Source organism: Corapipo altera, unplaced genomic scaffold, assembly GCF_003945725.1.
Source record: "Corapipo altera isolate COAL_440 unplaced genomic scaffold, ASM394572v1 1, whole genome shotgun sequence".
NCBI lineage: Eukaryota > Metazoa > Chordata > Aves > Passeriformes > Pipridae > Corapipo > Corapipo altera.
The window spans coordinates 22,066,039-22,083,851 of record NW_020884873.1 but is presented as its reverse complement, the minus strand read 5'-3'; the positions used below and the strand labels follow the sequence as shown (position 1 = coordinate 22,083,851).

The 17,813-nt window shown below is 38.1% G+C and overlaps 1 protein-coding gene across 5 annotated transcripts in view; it reads left to right on the top strand.

Moving 5' to 3' along the window:
- Positions 1-17,434, top strand: part of VEZT (vezatin, adherens junctions transmembrane protein) — a 65,880-nt gene extending 48,446 nt beyond the window's left edge. For 3 of the 5 annotated variants that reach the window (XM_027654744.1, XM_027654742.1, XM_027654750.1), the window contains 3 exons: positions 475-575; positions 1,794-2,001; positions 5,974-17,434. In XM_027654744.1, the coding sequence (XP_027510545.1) occupies positions 475-575; positions 1,794-2,001; positions 5,974-6,548 (884 nt within the window). In that variant the 3' untranslated portion in view covers positions 6,549-17,434. Of the gene's footprint in view, positions 1-474; positions 576-1,793; positions 2,002-5,179; positions 5,937-5,973 lie in introns of those variants that run through there. The other 2 variants (XM_027654770.1, XM_027654760.1) reach the window with 1 other exon arrangement.
- Positions 17,435-17,813: the final 379 nt, after the last annotated feature.

Here is a 17,813-nt window from a genome sequence, read left to right as displayed (position 1 = left end):
TCAACAAACCAACACTGGCTGTCCCATTGTCTCCTTGCTTACCTCCCAGATAGCTTCCTGTAAATTTTTCTTAATTATTTCTTCTGGTATTTTCCAGTTATTTGAAGCTCTTTTACCTATAATTTTACTGGTTTACTTCTCTTTTTTAAACTTGGGAACCAAGTCTTTTCTCTGGTTCTACCAATTTTTCTTGCCACCTGCAGGTTTTCAAAGTCTATAAAAATGTTGAGATTTTTTTAGTTGAAGTATTTCAACATGAGTTCCACTGGATGCAGCTTATATCAAACGCAATAAGTTATGTAAGTGGTCTCTAACACAGTGTTTCAGTGTAATCTAACCAGCCTTCTCACTGTTTTTTTTCATGTGTGCCAATCCTGCCAAAACACCTGGACCCTGCCTAACTGAGTCAAAAACCTCATTCAACACTCAAATATGATTTTTTTTTAAAAATCCCTTTTCTTTTTTCCCCTAAAGGCAAAATTGAAGTTTCCTGTGACAACCTACAGCGTACTACAGTACCTTTAACACAACCTGCCATATACATAGAAAACAAAGATCCAATCCCTGAAGAGCAGGTAAAAAAAGAAAAAAAGGATCATTTAAAATAATAATTGGGGATTGTTTACTGTATCCATTTTTTTTTCAGTTGCTTGTGCAGTGACCTCCTTGTCTTCCTGAGAAAGATCAAGTAGGTAGCCAGTGCCATTTCAAAATTGGACTTGTAGAAAAAAATTATCTGTATTCCTTTTGCTGTTCCATGGAGAGGTCCATGTTTCCTATCCTGGAAAAAAGAACATTAGTATTCACTTCTCATATATGTCATTAGAAATGAGTGACAAAAGGAGAGCAGCAACGCAGGTCAGAGTAATAAAGAAAAAAGTGAGAATTGCTAAAAGGCAATATATATGAAATAGAGTCCCACTTACATATTGATGGATAAATTGACACAGCTGCAAGAGTGACAAGCTCCAGCACAAACCATCCTGCCTTCGGTTTACATGGTCTCCGCATTTTTGGATACCTAAAGCAAACTGTGACACTGAACAATTTTGTGTTGTTTGAGGAGCTCATGGGTGATGGTTAGGCTGTCTTGAAGAGGGACAGGCCTCCTCCATCCCATAACTGAGTAGCAGATGCATTCTGAAAGTACACTGAACAGCCATGCTCTGCTCTGTCCCTCCCTTACCTTCTCCCCCACATGCATCATGCATTCTCTCTACATTTTTTTCCATATCAAAGAGCTAGGACCAATTACTTTAACTATTTTTATTTGCCATCTGTTATAACATAAATGGTACTCTAGTTTTTTTTATGCTTGTAAGCCAATATATTTAAAATTGGAGGAGTTTACTGTTCTCTATATCCTCTTAATAAGGATTTACATAAGTTAAATTAGCAAGATACCTGACTACCAAGAATTGGTTGCGATGTAAATTTAAAAAAAAAAAAGAAACCCACATCAGCATTGCTTATTGCTTATTTCCACCTGTAATTGTGGGAAAACAGACTCCCATTTTCAAGGTATGTCACTTGATCTTTCAAAGTATATCACTTGATCATACTTGTGTATGAAGGTAAATCTCATTAACTTTCAATGAGTGGACTTGCTCCAAAATCATACAGATACAACCAAGAACAGCGTCAGATCCACTGGCTCTGCTCAAACAGGGCTCCATCCTATTGCTGTGGTTGGCTTGTGTTGAGATCGCTTGATCATGAATCAGATTGTAGGACTGAGTCCACACTGACAGTGAAGATCAAGGCTTGCTTTCTTTCTTTCTTTGTTTTTTAAGGAATTGGAAGCATATGTTGATTATTCAGATACAGATAATGAATACAAAAGAGAAGATTTTTACTGCTTTTCCCAGGAAGAGAGAGAGAGACAAGAACGAGAGAGACAGGAATCTAAAAGGGTGTTACAAGAATTGAAATCTGTACTTGGATTTAAAGCTTCAGAAATAGAAAGACAGAAATGGAAACAGCTGCTATTCAGTGAACATGGTAAGTATTGCTTTTTAAAATTAATTCCTTTCTATTTCTTTCTTAGAAAGTGTAGGTGTCTGTTTGCCATCAACTTCTGACTGTGTTAGGATTCAGACAGTGCTTAGCTATAGTACTGTCTTTGATAGAGCTGTGTGGCCTTAGTTTACTATTCCGTCTCTTTATATTACTTTTAGCAGTCATTTTACTATATATTGAAAAGAAGTGAGAGAAATGGGAATTTGGCTTTAAGCAAAACACTGAGCTAAAATATTGAACACATAAAAATACTAACACAGCATAAAGAGAACTGTCAGGCTATAAACCATGCAGACTGACTTTCTTTCATGGCTTTCCAGTAAATATTAATTTTAATCAGGGGTGCATAAATAAATTACTTTTGAGAATTTAAAGAAACCATCAGAAATTATTCCAGACTTCCAGAAGTATATAGGTTAAAGTGAAGAACTAGACTTTGAAATATTAAAGGCTCATAAAAGAGTAAAACTGGCTTTTGTTTCCATGAGAGAGTGCATATACAGAATATGTTTACCAAAAAAAAACCCACAAACCATCTAAGAAGCATTCTTCCAAACTAGCCTTTACAAACTCTGAGGACTGCTGGGTAGCTCCAGCCACTTGTACTTGAAGACAGCAATATGAAAATTTCTCTTGCCTTTACAAGACAGTGTGTCTGTTACAGCAATGAGACTGGATACAACTTAATTCCTTTCACTGCTTGAGGTGTTTGTATCTTTAAAACTGGCAGTAGTTTGTCTTTCCTTTTTCTCGTTTTTATTTCTTCCTCTTACAGAAAGGTTAGGAAAAGCTCTCTAAAAAGTTTTATGTTCTGTGTTATGAAAAACAACCCTCAAGTCTGGCAACTTGTCCAAGGATTCTGTCTTTGCCATTGTCTACCAGAAAAAAAAGACCATGGATTGCATCTTTCAGTAATTCACTGGGAACAGACACTAACAGACCATACCTATTTATGAGACTGTCTCTTTTGACATTAAACCATCAAAAAATATCTGTTTTCACAACTTTCTTCTTTATGTCCATTAAGCTACCACTATGGTAAAAGAGATCACTTGGCTGTTGGTACTAATTTCTCTTCTAGTTGAGTTAAAAAACCCTTAAGACATCAGATTGCACCAGTCTACTCAAGAGTAGAATTTCTGTATTACTCCTCTGGTGTTAGATAAGACACCACACAACTTTTAACATAAATCTTTTTAAGTTTTTCTTTCCTCACTGTTGAAGAAAGAAGAAAGGAGTCCTACCTCCAGTTCAAGTCTTGACAGACCTAGTGACTCCTGCAGAAAGAGTTCTTGTCAGGAGATGCACAGGAGTTGCACAGGATGTTTCCTTACCGAAGTTATCAGCTGATACCTGTCCATATGAGCATATCCTCTGGCCATCTGTGGCCATGGCTGGACAGAGCCAGCTGACTCCTGTAGTCTGCAGCAACTGTTCACCAGAAGAAAGCCTTTGTGGCTCATGTTGGTTCCTTTTCCTTTCAGTGTATAGATACTACATTGTTTTAGGACTAGAGATTAAATGGTGGGGAGGGAAGAAAGTGTGATTTTCTCCAGCTGCATTGATTTCTTCCATCCCATACAAAACTGGAAAAGACAAGAACAGTTCATGAAAGTAATTGTCTCCTTTTGGCACAGACTGTGTGTGTCTAATCTGACAGACTGATATGGACACCAGACATAACATCATCTAGTGGTTTTTAAGGAACTTCTTCATTATTTCTTCAAAAGAAACAAAAGTCAGTTAAATGTGGCATAATGGACCCTGCCATATTACTGCTGCAGACCTTAATTTGTCTGTACATGAGTCATTCCTTAAAGAGACATTTTTATGATCTGTGCTTTTCACATATCTAGCTTGCTTTATCTTGAAGGTTTAAACCCAGACAGGTTCATATTCTTGTCTCCATTGGCCCAAGCCAATGGATGGCCATGATACCACTTTTCCATAGACCTCTTGAATCTCACTTTTACAGGAGATATATTCCAGAAATCCTGTGTTTTCCTAACTCATGATTATTGTGAAAAAGATCCTGAAATATTCAAAGGCTTTAATCTGTTAGTCAAGGCACCCAGATAGCCATTCTGATTAAGACATTGGTGTTTTTAGTTTGTTGAAAGAGAGGCTGGTGAGGGTTTCCACAAAGAAGAGGTCAGCTCCAAAGAAGTTGATATGTCTAAATAAAACAGCATAAAGTCAACTGCAGATGATAGGTTGGATTCCAAAAAAAACCCAAAAAAACAAAACATCATCGTAGCAAAGCACTAGACTTAAGGAAGTTTTCCAAGGCCCAGCACCGTGGTAATACTGCTTACAGTCTGGGCAGTAGGTAATTTATGGGAGCGTAGCTTAGCTAAGCTTATATTTTTGGTCCTTTGGCATCCTATTGAGCCAGTAAAATGAAAGTGCTTTTGAAAAGGTGTACTAAGTTGTTAGTGGCTTTGTTTTCATTTGTCAAACATTGTAAAACAACTTTCTCTAAAGCAAAATCCCTTCTAGCCTTTCCCTAACCTCTCCCCTTCCCCTCCCCGCCCCCGAAAGGTTCATTCTGAAAGTGATTGTGTTGTATCCAGCTGTTGCCCCTTCTCATACCTTGTCCTTACAATAGATCTTATACAGCTATTTCTCAGCTTTGGAAAGCCATACTCTCAGAACTGACGAATTGCACCTTGCTTATAAACTAATCAACTCTGCAAATTGACCAACTACCAATCTCTATTGGTATCTATTTATTTTTTGAGAAATTTTGGCTTTCAAAGGATTGTTTGGAGGAAGTAGGCAACAAGTTTGCTCCCAAATGATAAGATTACTGTGCATATTCCTGCCTCTTCAAGCAAATGGGCAGAAGTAAGTAGCAGTATGTTTTTTACAAGATGGGGAAAGAACTACTCCGTTAATAACTAAGATGAGTCTGGTGCAGTGCTCCTTCAGTATAAAAGGCTTTCAAAAAAACAGTACAGTATAAATTCAAAGCCTCAGTTTTTCAGCGTACTAATGAAAAGAATTATCAATATGACAACCATAATGATGTGCCTGCTTTCAGCTAGCTAAAGTAAATATTACTGAAATAGGATGCAATTGAAAAATCCTACTATCGTAAATTTTGTTTCCCATGAAAAGTTCGTGTATTTCCCAGAGTTATTTTCGTCTCTGCTTACAGGGGTAAAATCAGAATGGAATTAGAAAGGGAAATGCAACTTGGGAATCTGCTGTTGCCGCTCTCATTTATGTTCGTGCTGCTGCTATAATGGAGCTACTGCAGTTTAGGGAATCCTTTACTTGGAAATGGACATTATATCATTTTCTTAAAACGAAAGACGTCTGTTCTGCAAGAAGTGATTGTACTGAGTTGTACTAACCCTTAACACTGGGAGGAGAGACTTCCTGGCAAGCATCCCGTTGCTGGCAATGGGACTCGCTGCTGCTACTAACTTCAAGAGAGGCTAAATTAAACCACACTTTATTTGTGAGGACATCTTACCTGACTGTATGAATACATGTTGCATTTGTATGTTGTGGCGTTTGAGATCGGGTGTTGCCTATAAGGACTTTCTCATGTACCAGCTGTCTTTAGTGGGTTAGGTAAACTGTTGCTTAAAGAGTGGACAGTTCAAATTTGTATGCTGGACAGTAGTTATACTTGGGTTTTGCTTTAACATTGAATGCATCGTCTGTGTTCAAGGTCAGCGTTAAACACAACCAATTTTGCTCTGCCTCTTCACATCACACATTTTAAGGAATAGTTACAACAAGTAGCTATCACATTTCACTTCAGCTTTGTGATTAGAAAACACTTTTATTTTAAGTTTTGTCATGGGTTTTGTTTCTGTTGTTTTAGTGGGTTCTGAAGGCATTTTAACCCTTATAATCTTGCAACTTTGCAGACAGAAATAAATTATTTATATATAGCAGCTTGCTTTTAGTTATCATTTAATTTTTTTTCCCCTTTTTAAGCTGCAGTGAAACCCTTGCCTTCTGTAGAACCACTGAAGCTACTAAATAATTTGGAATCACATATGAATTCAGATACAGAAAAGCAGGACTGCAGCCAAAGTGGTGATAAATCTGAAGAAAAAGACTCTAATCTGCAAGTGACTGCTGCTGATAAAAGCAGGACAGAATATTTGTATGAAGATCCTGAGATGGAGAAAAACAAAAACGGTACTGCAGATGAAGATGTTTCTACAGGGACTGAAGAAAGAATGTGTTATCAGAGTGAAGGGGAAGCTGAAGAACTCAAGCCGAGCAGTATGGACGGAGTAGAGGTTTCACAACCTCCCTCTAAGGATGCATTACATTCAAAAATCAAGCAAAGGCTGGCCCAGCTCCACATATCAACAGATTTAAACTTCACATCTGGTCTGGCTGCACAAGTTGCTGCCAGGTCTTTCACTTTTACTACAATGCAGGAAGAGACTTTTGGAGATGAGGGAGAGGAGGAGGAGGAAGAGAAGACACAGGAGCATGAAGACCTTGTGGAGGACTGTAAGAATGAAGATGGAGGCTCTGAAAGTGAAGGAAAAGTATAAATCTGAGCTGAGCTTTGTTAAACCAACAGCAGGCAATTTGATGGAAAGAAAACTAAGGTGAGGTGTGGAGGTGAAAATACTGGATGGAAAAAATAGAAGACCTAAATATAATACGTCTTGTTCCCTAACTCTGATACACTAAATAGGACTTCTAAGTATATTGAAAATTTGCAGGTAAGAGAAATTTAGGCTGCATCCAAGAAATAGATGGCTGTTCCATTTTTAAGGTCCTAGTGATGGAGGTTGGAATTTACCTTTGTGTTTTCTGTTTTATTTATTTATTATAATGTATCGTGGGGTTTTTATTTCTAAAATGAAGGAAAAACAATGTCTTGATTGATAACAGACTCCGGTTTTTGCTTTCTGATTCTGTTGTCATGGTATCAATGTTTGTTCCAATAAAACAAGCCAGGACATTTCTTTTAGAAGAACCTGAACTGTTCCCTGTGATCTTCCCCCACCACTTTTGTTTCACTTCTTGTATCTGCAGTGTGTTGACTAAGCCACAGTAGACATTTGTGATAGTGACGTGGCACCCAAATAAAATGTAGAATTTTAAATAAAAACTTGAAAGAGCTAGTATTTGATATGTCCTGGGATATGGGGCTGAAATAGTAAAAAGTTAGTCATGCTTCATATTAAGGTTTATTTAGAATTTTATGAAGGGTTAATAAATGATTTCTAGAAGTTGTAATTCATGTTAGAGAAATGTGTTGTAAGTATATGTTAGGGAAGGCTATAAGCACACCAGTAGAAAGCCCTATAGACAGCTAGAAGCTATCTGTTGGATTGACAGTAGGTGAGAAGTAAACACCTGTGTATTAAACCAGCTATTAATTATTTGTTAACCTTTTGTAAATTGAACCTTAATATAATTGTTTGATTGGATATAATGATTGCTTTTGTACATTTTTGTTTATGTGCTAAAGTAATTTTCTTAGAGGAAAATTATCTGAGAGCTTAACAACATGCAGTACTTTGTTTAAACAGCATACTTGCTTTTCCCTAATGTTCTTTCACTTTTCCTTAGATCACAACTATAACCTGTGTGATTAAGAATCCTTGAGAGAACAACAATTGTGTATTTTCTAAGGTGTATCTTGTAACTTAGTTAACTGACACTGATGTCTGAATGTTTGATATGAGATTATATGGGTTGTTTTTTTCTCTGTGGTGGTGTTACAAGGAGCAGGAAACTGCTCATCTCACAGAGGAGCTGGTTAATGATTTCATTGCCCTCTCTTCCTTTTGCTCTCTGACACAAAATGAAGCTCGGATCCCATGTCTCTAATGACAAGAGCGCAGCTTCCTTGTGTGGAATACTCTACTTCGATCTGGATACACTGCATCAGTTACTTAGAGTATTTACTGGGTTTTGCAAGTTCTGTAGGGCAAAGGTTTTTTTAGATGCAGGTGGTGCAGAGCAATGTCTTTAGGATGCTGATGGGAAATGGGAAAAGCCAACAAAAGTCAGCAGATTAGGGTGGAACTCGTGATGATATGTCAGAAAACAAGTGCTTTCTTTCAATCTCCCTCTCTTCTATTCGTGATTTTGCATGAACACTGTGAAATATGTGGACTTCTTCACAGATGGTAGAGAGGTAAATACCAATTAATAGACAAGGGAGTATGTGACTTACATGTTCTTTCACAATATAATGCCTGTCTTCTCCCTCACACACAGGTTTTGGGAAGAGAATGTCTTGCCATTTTTCTTTGACCAGTAACACTGTGTTCTGTGCCCTTAGTTTTGTGTAAGTGACTGAATGGTTGATGTCTTGGGGGAGTGGTAAAAGAAAAAATCAGATGCTTCTCAGAGTGTATTGAGAAGCTAAGCCTCCTCTTAGAGGTGGGGTATATTCTTTTGTAACCGGTAAAGATTAGGCTAAGATGATGAAACGCTTTTATTTTCTCTCTGGTAAACAATTTTTTTTACCAAGTCTAGAACAGCTGCTTTGGATAAATTGCGTTTGAAGCATTGTCCATGCTTCTGAAAAGGTCTTCCTCATCCTTGACTTGAGATCCTTGAGTTCACAAAGTGCCCAGATTTTTTTTTGTTCCTAGCTAGTTGTTCTGACTCCCTAAATGTATGTTCCATTAATGCTTTTCCATAAACTCATTGCACCATCATCTTATGATCTGATGTTGTGTATCCCAGAAAGGATACTCCTGAATTTTTCCAGTGGGATTCAAATCATAGTTTACAATGTGTATGGCTGTGTTACCAACCTGGAAAGATGATCAGATTTAGGATATGAATTATTACTGTGCTCACAATTTTGGATGAAGGCAGTAGTAGCCTGAGTGCTTTGCATTGCTACTAAAATTGGTTTCAGATCTCACATTTATAAAAATTGCCATCTCTTTATTCCTTTAGCAAAAGTCCTGGAGAATCAACTTTGGTGGCTCACTTGGAACCTAGTTTTGTTATGTGTTGATCTTGGTGATGAAACTGAACTAAAAAAACCCATCCGTCATGAGTTGTTCATTTTCATCCATCAGTTGTGTCAACGTAGGGTTTCGAGGCCATGTTACAAAACAGCTCATGAGTCCACCCTTTTTAGGGATTACTTTTCACTGTTCTTATTGCAATGATGCCATTTACAGTAGTTACCTCCAAACAGCTGTATCAGGACAGACTGCGCTGCTGGTGTGAGACTTGGGATTGCCCACATTTACGTTATTGGCAAAGGTGGTGACGTGTGAAATTACAGCCTTGACATTAGACATGGGTATGATCAAATGATGACTTTTTGGAGGAAGTTCTGATCCTGCTTTGAACAAATTGATTTTCTACAAGCACTTTAACTGATTTCCGTGATCTGTCTTATGCAGTCTTAGAAGCTGCACATATGAACACTTGGGCTCACTTGCTTTCTCTGCCTCTCATCACATCCATATATGACAGCCATCAGGTCATTTATTTTGATTTATTTAATATTCTCCCTGCAGAAAAATATGGCTAACAGTGTACAGCACACAAAGCATGAGTTCCCTTGACTTGATAACCAGGTTCCATCTACGTGTGTTATGCACTCTGTCATAATCCAGATTTTCTCATAATTTTGTCATTTGCAAGGACTGGACCATACATGCTGTATGTTCCTTCAAGAACCTGAGAGATTTCTTGGCAATCACAATTTGTTGCTGCATTTAAAATAATGTGTATGATGAACACACTGAAGTGTGCATTAGCTCTAAAGAGTTGTGTTAATATATTGAGCATGTCGAGGTCTGAGTGCTGTTCTGTGTTCTTTGGCTTGTTACCGGAGATACAGATTTTTGTGAAAACAGAACATTTGCTTATTAGGGCTTTGTAGCTTTTTGAAACATGCTAATCAGGAAATCCATACTAAATAATGGGTTATGCTGAGGGATATCAGCAGCCAAAATTCTTTATGAAGAGCAGAGCTAACAGTAAATGCATTTTCCCTATTCCATTTCTAGTTAGCAGTTCTGTGAAGTTGTAAGTAGAAGCAAGTAATTATATAGGGTTAAGTAATTTCTTCTCCTTCTATCCTACTGGAAGACACTCCAAAGATAATATTTGCTTCTTAGATTGGATTGCAATCTGACACTACATCTATCACTTCACTTTACAGCTAAAGATCTAGATAAAGGCTTAAATGGGGGCAAAGATGTGTAATAAGAAGATAATTTGTCCCTTTTGTTAAGTGTATGTCTTCACGACTGAAGTTGTAAAACCGTTGTGTCATGGAAGCAAATGTAGAGAGTGACAGATAATCAAGCATCTTTCAAATGGAGTTAAACGTGTCTGTGTCAACTACAGGCAAGATTCGCAAATGTAAATCTTCTGCTTTTGGTCGTGGCAGTGAGACAGTTTTACTCCCAACAGAGAATTGCTGGACATCACTGAATCTTGCACCTCATTTTCTAAGTGCAAGATGGAACCTGGTAGAGTAGCCAGTTTTACTGAGGTTTCAGACCTTGTCCTGAGCACACCTGTCTGTGTGACTGACACAGTATTGGAAATTTTATGTGTACTGGAAGTGCAAAGTTTGCAACTGTCTCATTAATTTATTTTGTAATAAAAACCCGTTAAATGGTGGACTGTGTGGAGTTGTTTGCCCACACTGAATTTTGTAATCTTGTAGTCTATGCCTTTTTTCTTTCTTTCCTCTTTTTTTTTTTTTGTTTTGACAGAGGTGAGGTCAAGTATACTAAATTGCCCTAGTTCTTTAAAGTATTTAGTGAAGGGCTGCTGTTTCTCTGCAAGTGACTTGTTCCTAAGGCTAATTACTCTTTAGAATTAACAGGGTTTCACACTGTCTCATCTAAAAAAGCAGGCATAGTGTGAGAATAGCACTTGGTCAGTGTAAAGGGTCAGACTGCTCTGGGATCTTGTCTGTGACAGGGACTAATAGCAGATGCTGAGAGAAGAGTATGAGAAAAGAGAGATTTTTAGTGATACTTACTCAGGATATTCCTCAACAATTTGTGGCTCAGGGATTTGTTGAGCCAGTGATGGTGGTGGCTGGTCAGCTTAACAGGTTCTACTGGAATCCCTTTCCATAAATTTGTTCAACTTCATGTTTGGTCAATTATTCCTAGTCCCAGTGCCAGTATGCAGTCATCTTTATTACAGGCTTTACAAATGAGATTTGTCAATAAAGTTTTTTGATTTTTCTTTTCTTCAACTGAGCAAGCCCACTTCCCTCAGTCCTTCCACAGAGGTCATGTTTTTCACCTTTTGTGTGCTTTCCTTAGAAATCTGTTCAGTTTTTGAAATGTAATGACCAAAGTGTGGTGCGGTACTTCAGACATAACCTCAACAGTGCTAAGTATGGACTAATAATCACCTCCCATAAAACTGTGAACCATTCAAATATATTTGAGTCCATATAAAAAAAGAAAAATCTTTTCAGATCTTTTACCTCTACCCTAGCTATTAGGATGACAAATGAAAATATTTGGTCTAATGGAGGAGAAATATTTATTTACTGTCAGCAGGATTTGGCTGGACAATGTTTTTCTTTGCTAACAAAACAAAAAGTTGTTAAATAAAAATGATCTTCCAACAGCTGCCACCTGGTCTAACACAAATTAAGATGCCAAACAACACTTGTTTAAATTTCAGCTTGACTTTCCAGAGCTTTTTTGGTCTCTGATGAATAAGTATGCATTACAAAATATATTTTCACACAAGAAACATGGATATACGGATGTCAGAGACCAAACTGAAGACCTCTGTCGTAATTTTTAAAATGCTTGGTAGTGTGCTTTATTCATTTTCTCATCATATTTAATTCCCTCCTGTATATGTTTGTGGGGTTTTTTTGCCACCTTGGATTTTAAGTGCCCAAAAACCCACTTTGATTTATTTGACTTGGAAATTTGTGCAGTAATCAGATACTTGGTAATGGTACCATAACTGTGGTAATAAGGCATAGTCATAAGTAGGGGAGAAATCTACCTGCCATGAACTTTGCTTTGTAGATGGATACAGCACTCTAATATGAAAGTGTTCTCGATATCCTGCCTCACCTTTCACGCTGCTGTCTCTCAAGTTATTGTCAGGTTATCAGAACACAGCTTGGCTCAGCAGGGTGAACACACTGTTAGCCCACATTACAATTCCTAAATTGAACACAGGATTCTGAAGAAGTGACTATACTTTAGCAGATGAGGAAGAAGTTTGTTTCTCTGTTACAAAGTGGCTTATTTTAAAAGGGTTGAATAGGACCAAAACTTGGATACTTTCATATGTTCAGCATGTTTTGACCCTTTGTACCTTCTCAGCTTTAAATCTTAAAGGCCTTACAGACAGTCTGCTTTAAGGGAATGCAGTTCTATAGCAGCTTAAACCACTTCATGGCTGTGCAATCCCATCTCTCCTTTAGGGTGACTTTTGTGACCACTCAATGATTCAGGACATGCACAGGACTGGAAGTGCATGAGTGTTTTAACTTGCAGCTGGCTCCCTGAATCCTAATGAGGATAGTGCCACTCATTATTTTCCTCACTCATTTTGACTCTTTTTTGTTGTTGTTGTTGTTGTTCTTGAGGCCTAGGCTGCCCAAGACTGTTTCTCTGTTATTCTCCAGAGTCTCTAAGAACTGTTTATGATAGTGCCAGTAAAACTGAAATTATCGTGCATGGTTTTTTCTATTTACTGTTTTCACCCTTCTGGTCTCTCTGACACCTATGGTCCTCTCCCTTTACTACTGCTCTTAAGACATTCAAATTTTAAAATAATACACAAATTCTTTTTTATTTGTGTTTGTAACACTAACGACTAGATCTAGAATTGTGTACTGACTTTGTCACTTGACTTGAGAACTGAAACAGAAGGTGGACAACATAATGGGGAGTATACAGTCAAAACAGAAATAATAACAGATCGCAGCTCAAATTTATACCACACTTTTGGTGTAAATTGGCTTCTATGAGTAATTCTGACTTACTGAAAAACATCAGTTGCATTTTAAAAATAACTGAAATTCTAGTACAAGGTCCCAAAATAAGTGTCATTAGTTGGCTAGATTTGTGCTCAAATCTTCATATTTAAAGACTGCTTCCTGACCTTCTCCAGCTGCATGGATGAGAACTGAAAATAATCTCAAATTTCTAAAGAGGGTGACCAATCCTTTCCGTTACTTTGTGCTATTAAAAAGAGGTCCATTCCTAAACAAACAAAAAGAGAAAAGTCAGTGCTTAATATGTTCAGTAGTCATTGCTGACAGAGAATCATGCATTTGATCTCAGTAGAAGCACCGTAAATGTGGGCTGTTTATAATGTTTGATATCTGTGTTTCAGTAATAATAATAATAGTAGGCTTTCAATGTATTATGGGATAAAAGCCAGAAACCTGCAAATTGTCCTCCAGAACTTTCATCCAAAGCCACAGCTGGTCAAATTTAAACAAGTTCATGCTGGCTGTTCCTGCACTGCTCAGTATGACATGGTGCTCAAAGTTTTTAAAGTCCTAACGTGACTATTCGCAGACAGTCTGCTTGCACCTGTGTGCCTGAGGTCTGCAAAGCTTGTAGAGATCACAGGCCAGTGCTGAGGGAAACCTATACAGGAACAGGATGCCTCATAAGCATTTTAGGTTTATTGTCTCTGTCTTCCTTCATTGCAACCTCCATGCCATATGCAATCTGCAATCCCACTCTTAAACTTTTTCCTTCCCACCTTTCATAGGCCACACAAACCAATTGGGGATGGTTTTTTGGTTTGCTTCTCACCTAAGAGACTATCCTGTAATGCACCAGGTAAGTTATCTCCAATAAGAAACTTAGTGGCCACACTGCAGTGGATGGGGCCTGGGCACAAGGCTGGAGAAGCTCCTCTGGTTTGATCACTTCTGGGAAGGGTTCTACTCAGGTGACTGACTGTGGGGGTGCTGAGCTAGACTTGATGACTCTGCAGGTATCTTTCAAAGATCCAGTTTTTGCAAGGTCCATTCTTTCCTGTGATGTCTTTCTCTCTCCCCCCTCTTAGCAGCCTTCAGCTCTTCTCCAGCATTCCTTTGTCAGCTCTTGAGGAATTTGGCCACTTTTTCCCTTCAATTCTGAACACTTTGTCTAAACTTTATGAAATGACAGGCTAGAGGAAATCCACACCAAGGTGCTGCTGCACATTCCCAGTCATAAACTCATAAACAGAAGTGTTCTTAGGGCTGTTACAATGTTTGTCCTGACGTTCCTTCTAGGGAGCTTTGATCTACATTTCAACCCAACTTCCTATTTCTTCGTGGGCTTCAGAACATTCACTTCCAGGAATTTTCCTCCCTAATGATTATAAGATGGTAATGTCTCCTCAGCAAGACTGATCCTTGAACAGGTGTTCCTCATTAAATGAGCCTTACTTGTTCTTTTCCAGTGGGAGGGTGGCACAGTCATAGCTGCGTCTGCCTTCCACTAAACAAGCTAGCTTCTTTCTGCAGTAGGGGCTGAAAATGTGCTTTCCAGCTGCTATGCCAATGTGCTCTGGCTCCACAGCTGCCTAGTCCTGCGTTCAGGAAGCTCTGGGATATAGCAGTTGTGTTTAAACCTTTCCCACTGACAAAGAGCATGTATTTTCATACTACAATTACTACTAAATCTCCCCTGAATTGAACTATTTTGAATTTTCATTAAGCAGCATTAATGGATTGTTTCTTAATTTGAGGGATTTGTGTGAGCTTTAAAAATATATATATATATATATATATACACACACATACTTCATATTATACTGTGTATTTCCAGGTATCCCACTGCAAGGCTTGTCAAGCAAAGAGGTTGTATTTCTCTCATATCAAACTATCCAGTTACTTATCAGAAGGTAAACAAAAACTTAATTCTTGCTATTTAATGGCAAAAGAGTTGAATTGTGTTCTACCAAGCAGGCTCTGTGGAGGTATTTAAAACACATTCTAATTTTACACCTTTAATTAGAAAAGCTATTTTACTTTGTTTTCACTTATCAAGGCTTTGCACCTGAGCTGCTGTGAGTGCCTGTGTGCCCATCTACCCTGTCTTAAACATGTAAACAAATACATGTTCCTCAACATTTCCTGCCTGCTAAGTCTTAGCATTTCCCAGAACAGGACCTAAAGGCAGCATGGATTGCCAAGGAACCACAGGGAAGGGAAAGAAAATAATCTTGATAAGCTGCTATTTAATTGGTTAATAAATGAGAGCTAAAATATAAGACAAAATGTTTAAAAGAACAAACTGCAGCAAGAAACTTCTGGCAGGGCTACAGAGGGAAATCACATGATACACTCGGAAGTTTGCAGACACTGGGAATGATCCGCAATTTCTTGTCCATGTGAAGTGGAGGCAGGAAACACTCACCAGACTGGTAGTCTTCAGCAGCTTTTTCAAAAAGCCTCTATTTTGTCTCCATTTCATTTCCAGAGAATGACTTGGTGCTGCTGTGGTGGTGTATCAAGCTATATGTAATCAATCTCTGTATCTCTTCCTTTAAGTTCTGTGTGACGTCAGTCTCTTTCCTTCAGCTGTACTGAAAACCCATGTGGTTTGGCTCCACTGGGAATCTCTTCTGCACCCACCCTTCCAGTTGCTGATGCTGCTTTAAACAATTGATTAGATCGGTCTCAAGGAGGTTTAGGTCAGCAGGTCCTTAAAGCAGTTATGAAGCCTGGGGCCTGGTCTCATAACTCAGGTTCTGGCTTGGATGTAGGCAGAAGCAGGAAGACATTCCTGGATTCTCTCCTGTCTTTGTGATAGGGTTTCCTGCCAATGATACTCTCCCAAACCCTTTTGTTTCTCTTTTTTATACTTTTCCACTTTACCTCTCTCCTTTTTCCCATGGATATGAATCAGGACCTAAAGTCTTTTTTGCATACTTGATTGTGTGCATCACCAGGATTATTTTTAAGCCATTTTTTTAAATTTGTGCCTGGGTTTTCCCAGTTTCAGACATAGTTTTCTCAATTGTAATGCTAACCACTTTCAAAGTCTTTTTGGTTGTTATTATTTCTCTGGCATCTGTAATAAAATTCTGTCTCACTACTGCCTGTTTCGTTTTTTCTCATTATCCTGTATCCCTGACAGTTGCCTAGGTGGCATGGATGTGGTTTATCTTATCCATCCTTCAATTAGTAATGATTGAATGGAATAGGGAATGCTTTTAAAGGGATGCACAAATGCTGTATGAGCACTTTTTTTGATCGTTTATACAGAAGTTTATTTATAATTTCACTTTCATCCTGAAGATGAAATTAATTTTAAGCAATCCTGGCAATAGTTTCTACATTATATTTTGCTGATTCCTCAGTACAAGCACTTTAGTAATGAACATTAGTTACTCTTGTCTAAATAAGCGATGACTGAAGAATGTTTTTCTGTGTGTCACATGCTTCCAGCTGCAGCTTCCCATCATCCTTCAGAGACCTGTGTGCTGTGGCAACTATTAGCAAAACTCCTTTAGGCATCACCTAAATGGCTTGGTAGGTGGGCTTTTAGGAAGAGAATAATGTGTCAGGAAGATCTTTAATCTAAGAAGCTCTGCAGGAGATGTATTCTACTTGTCTAGCTGTATGACTTGTAGGAGACAAGCTTGCTTTGTATGTTTTGAAAGTGCCAAAATAGCAGCAACAGAACAGACTGGCTTCTTTTATCCAAAGCTTTGTGGCTCCGTTATACTGCTTAGACTTTATTATCAAAACAAAGGCTGTGTTCTGCTGCTGTTAGGAGCTGTGGCTGATGCACACCTCTTCCTGTAAACATTCCCTCATTTGGTTTTAAGGTTAACATCTGTTGACCGCTCTTCCCACTTAGGTATGACTCACTCTCACCTAATTCAGGGAAGGGAAGCTTAAGTATTACTGGGGAAGAAGGAAAATCATTTGATTGTGAAAGGCAAGGGGAAAGTTGATGAGGCAGGAGTATTTATTCTTACCGATTGAGTCTTGCTGCCTAACTGGTGCATAATCTGTTGTGCAAAAGGTTTTGCTTATTCTTTGCTGTTTCCTGGTTTTCATGTTTGTTTTAATACTGAGTACTGAACAGATCCAATTGCTGCTGTTAGAAGGAGAAGTCTGTCTACCAAAAGGGATCTGTAATGTTTTCCTTTACTTGGAGATTTTTTGAATTCTAAATTACCTGTGTGTATACTTCATAATGTACCATATGCAAATATTCTTCAGGAATTGATACTACCACTTCAGACAGTCAGTATTTTCTATGTAAGAACTGTACGTTTCCTATACTGCCAAGAATGTATATATATCTATGAAGACTTAAGATTGTATCTTTTTGAGCAAGCCTATTTCTTCAACCATCTGAAACTTTCTTCCTGTTTCTCAAGTTCTCTGCTATTTATTAGACACTTGTGTTATATTGTGTACTTTTTTGTATCAGTTGTATTGCTGTATTTCTCCTTTCTCTCATTAAAACCTGTTCTTCTCATCCTTCTACTGTGCTGCTTCATATTGGAAATACTCACACTGTATCAAGTAACCTGCTCTAGTGTACTGGGTCGGGTTGAGATGGAGCCAGACCAGTCCTAAAAAGCTGGTCATTCAGACTTCTATTATATTGTTCCACAGATCCCAACGTGTAATCAGTTTTACTGTATTAAGCTTCCCTAGGGTTATTTTGTAGCACTGTACATACTCTTACAAGATAGTGAAGAAGAAACCTAGAATGGGTATAAACAAATGGACGAGACACAAAAAATGTACCTAGAGATGAAGTCTATAAGTCTTATGAGTGGTTCTGCTGACATACACAAAGAAACCAGTGGTCTTTCTGAGTGAAGCAAGTTTTGAGGAGGAATTTGGAAGAGGA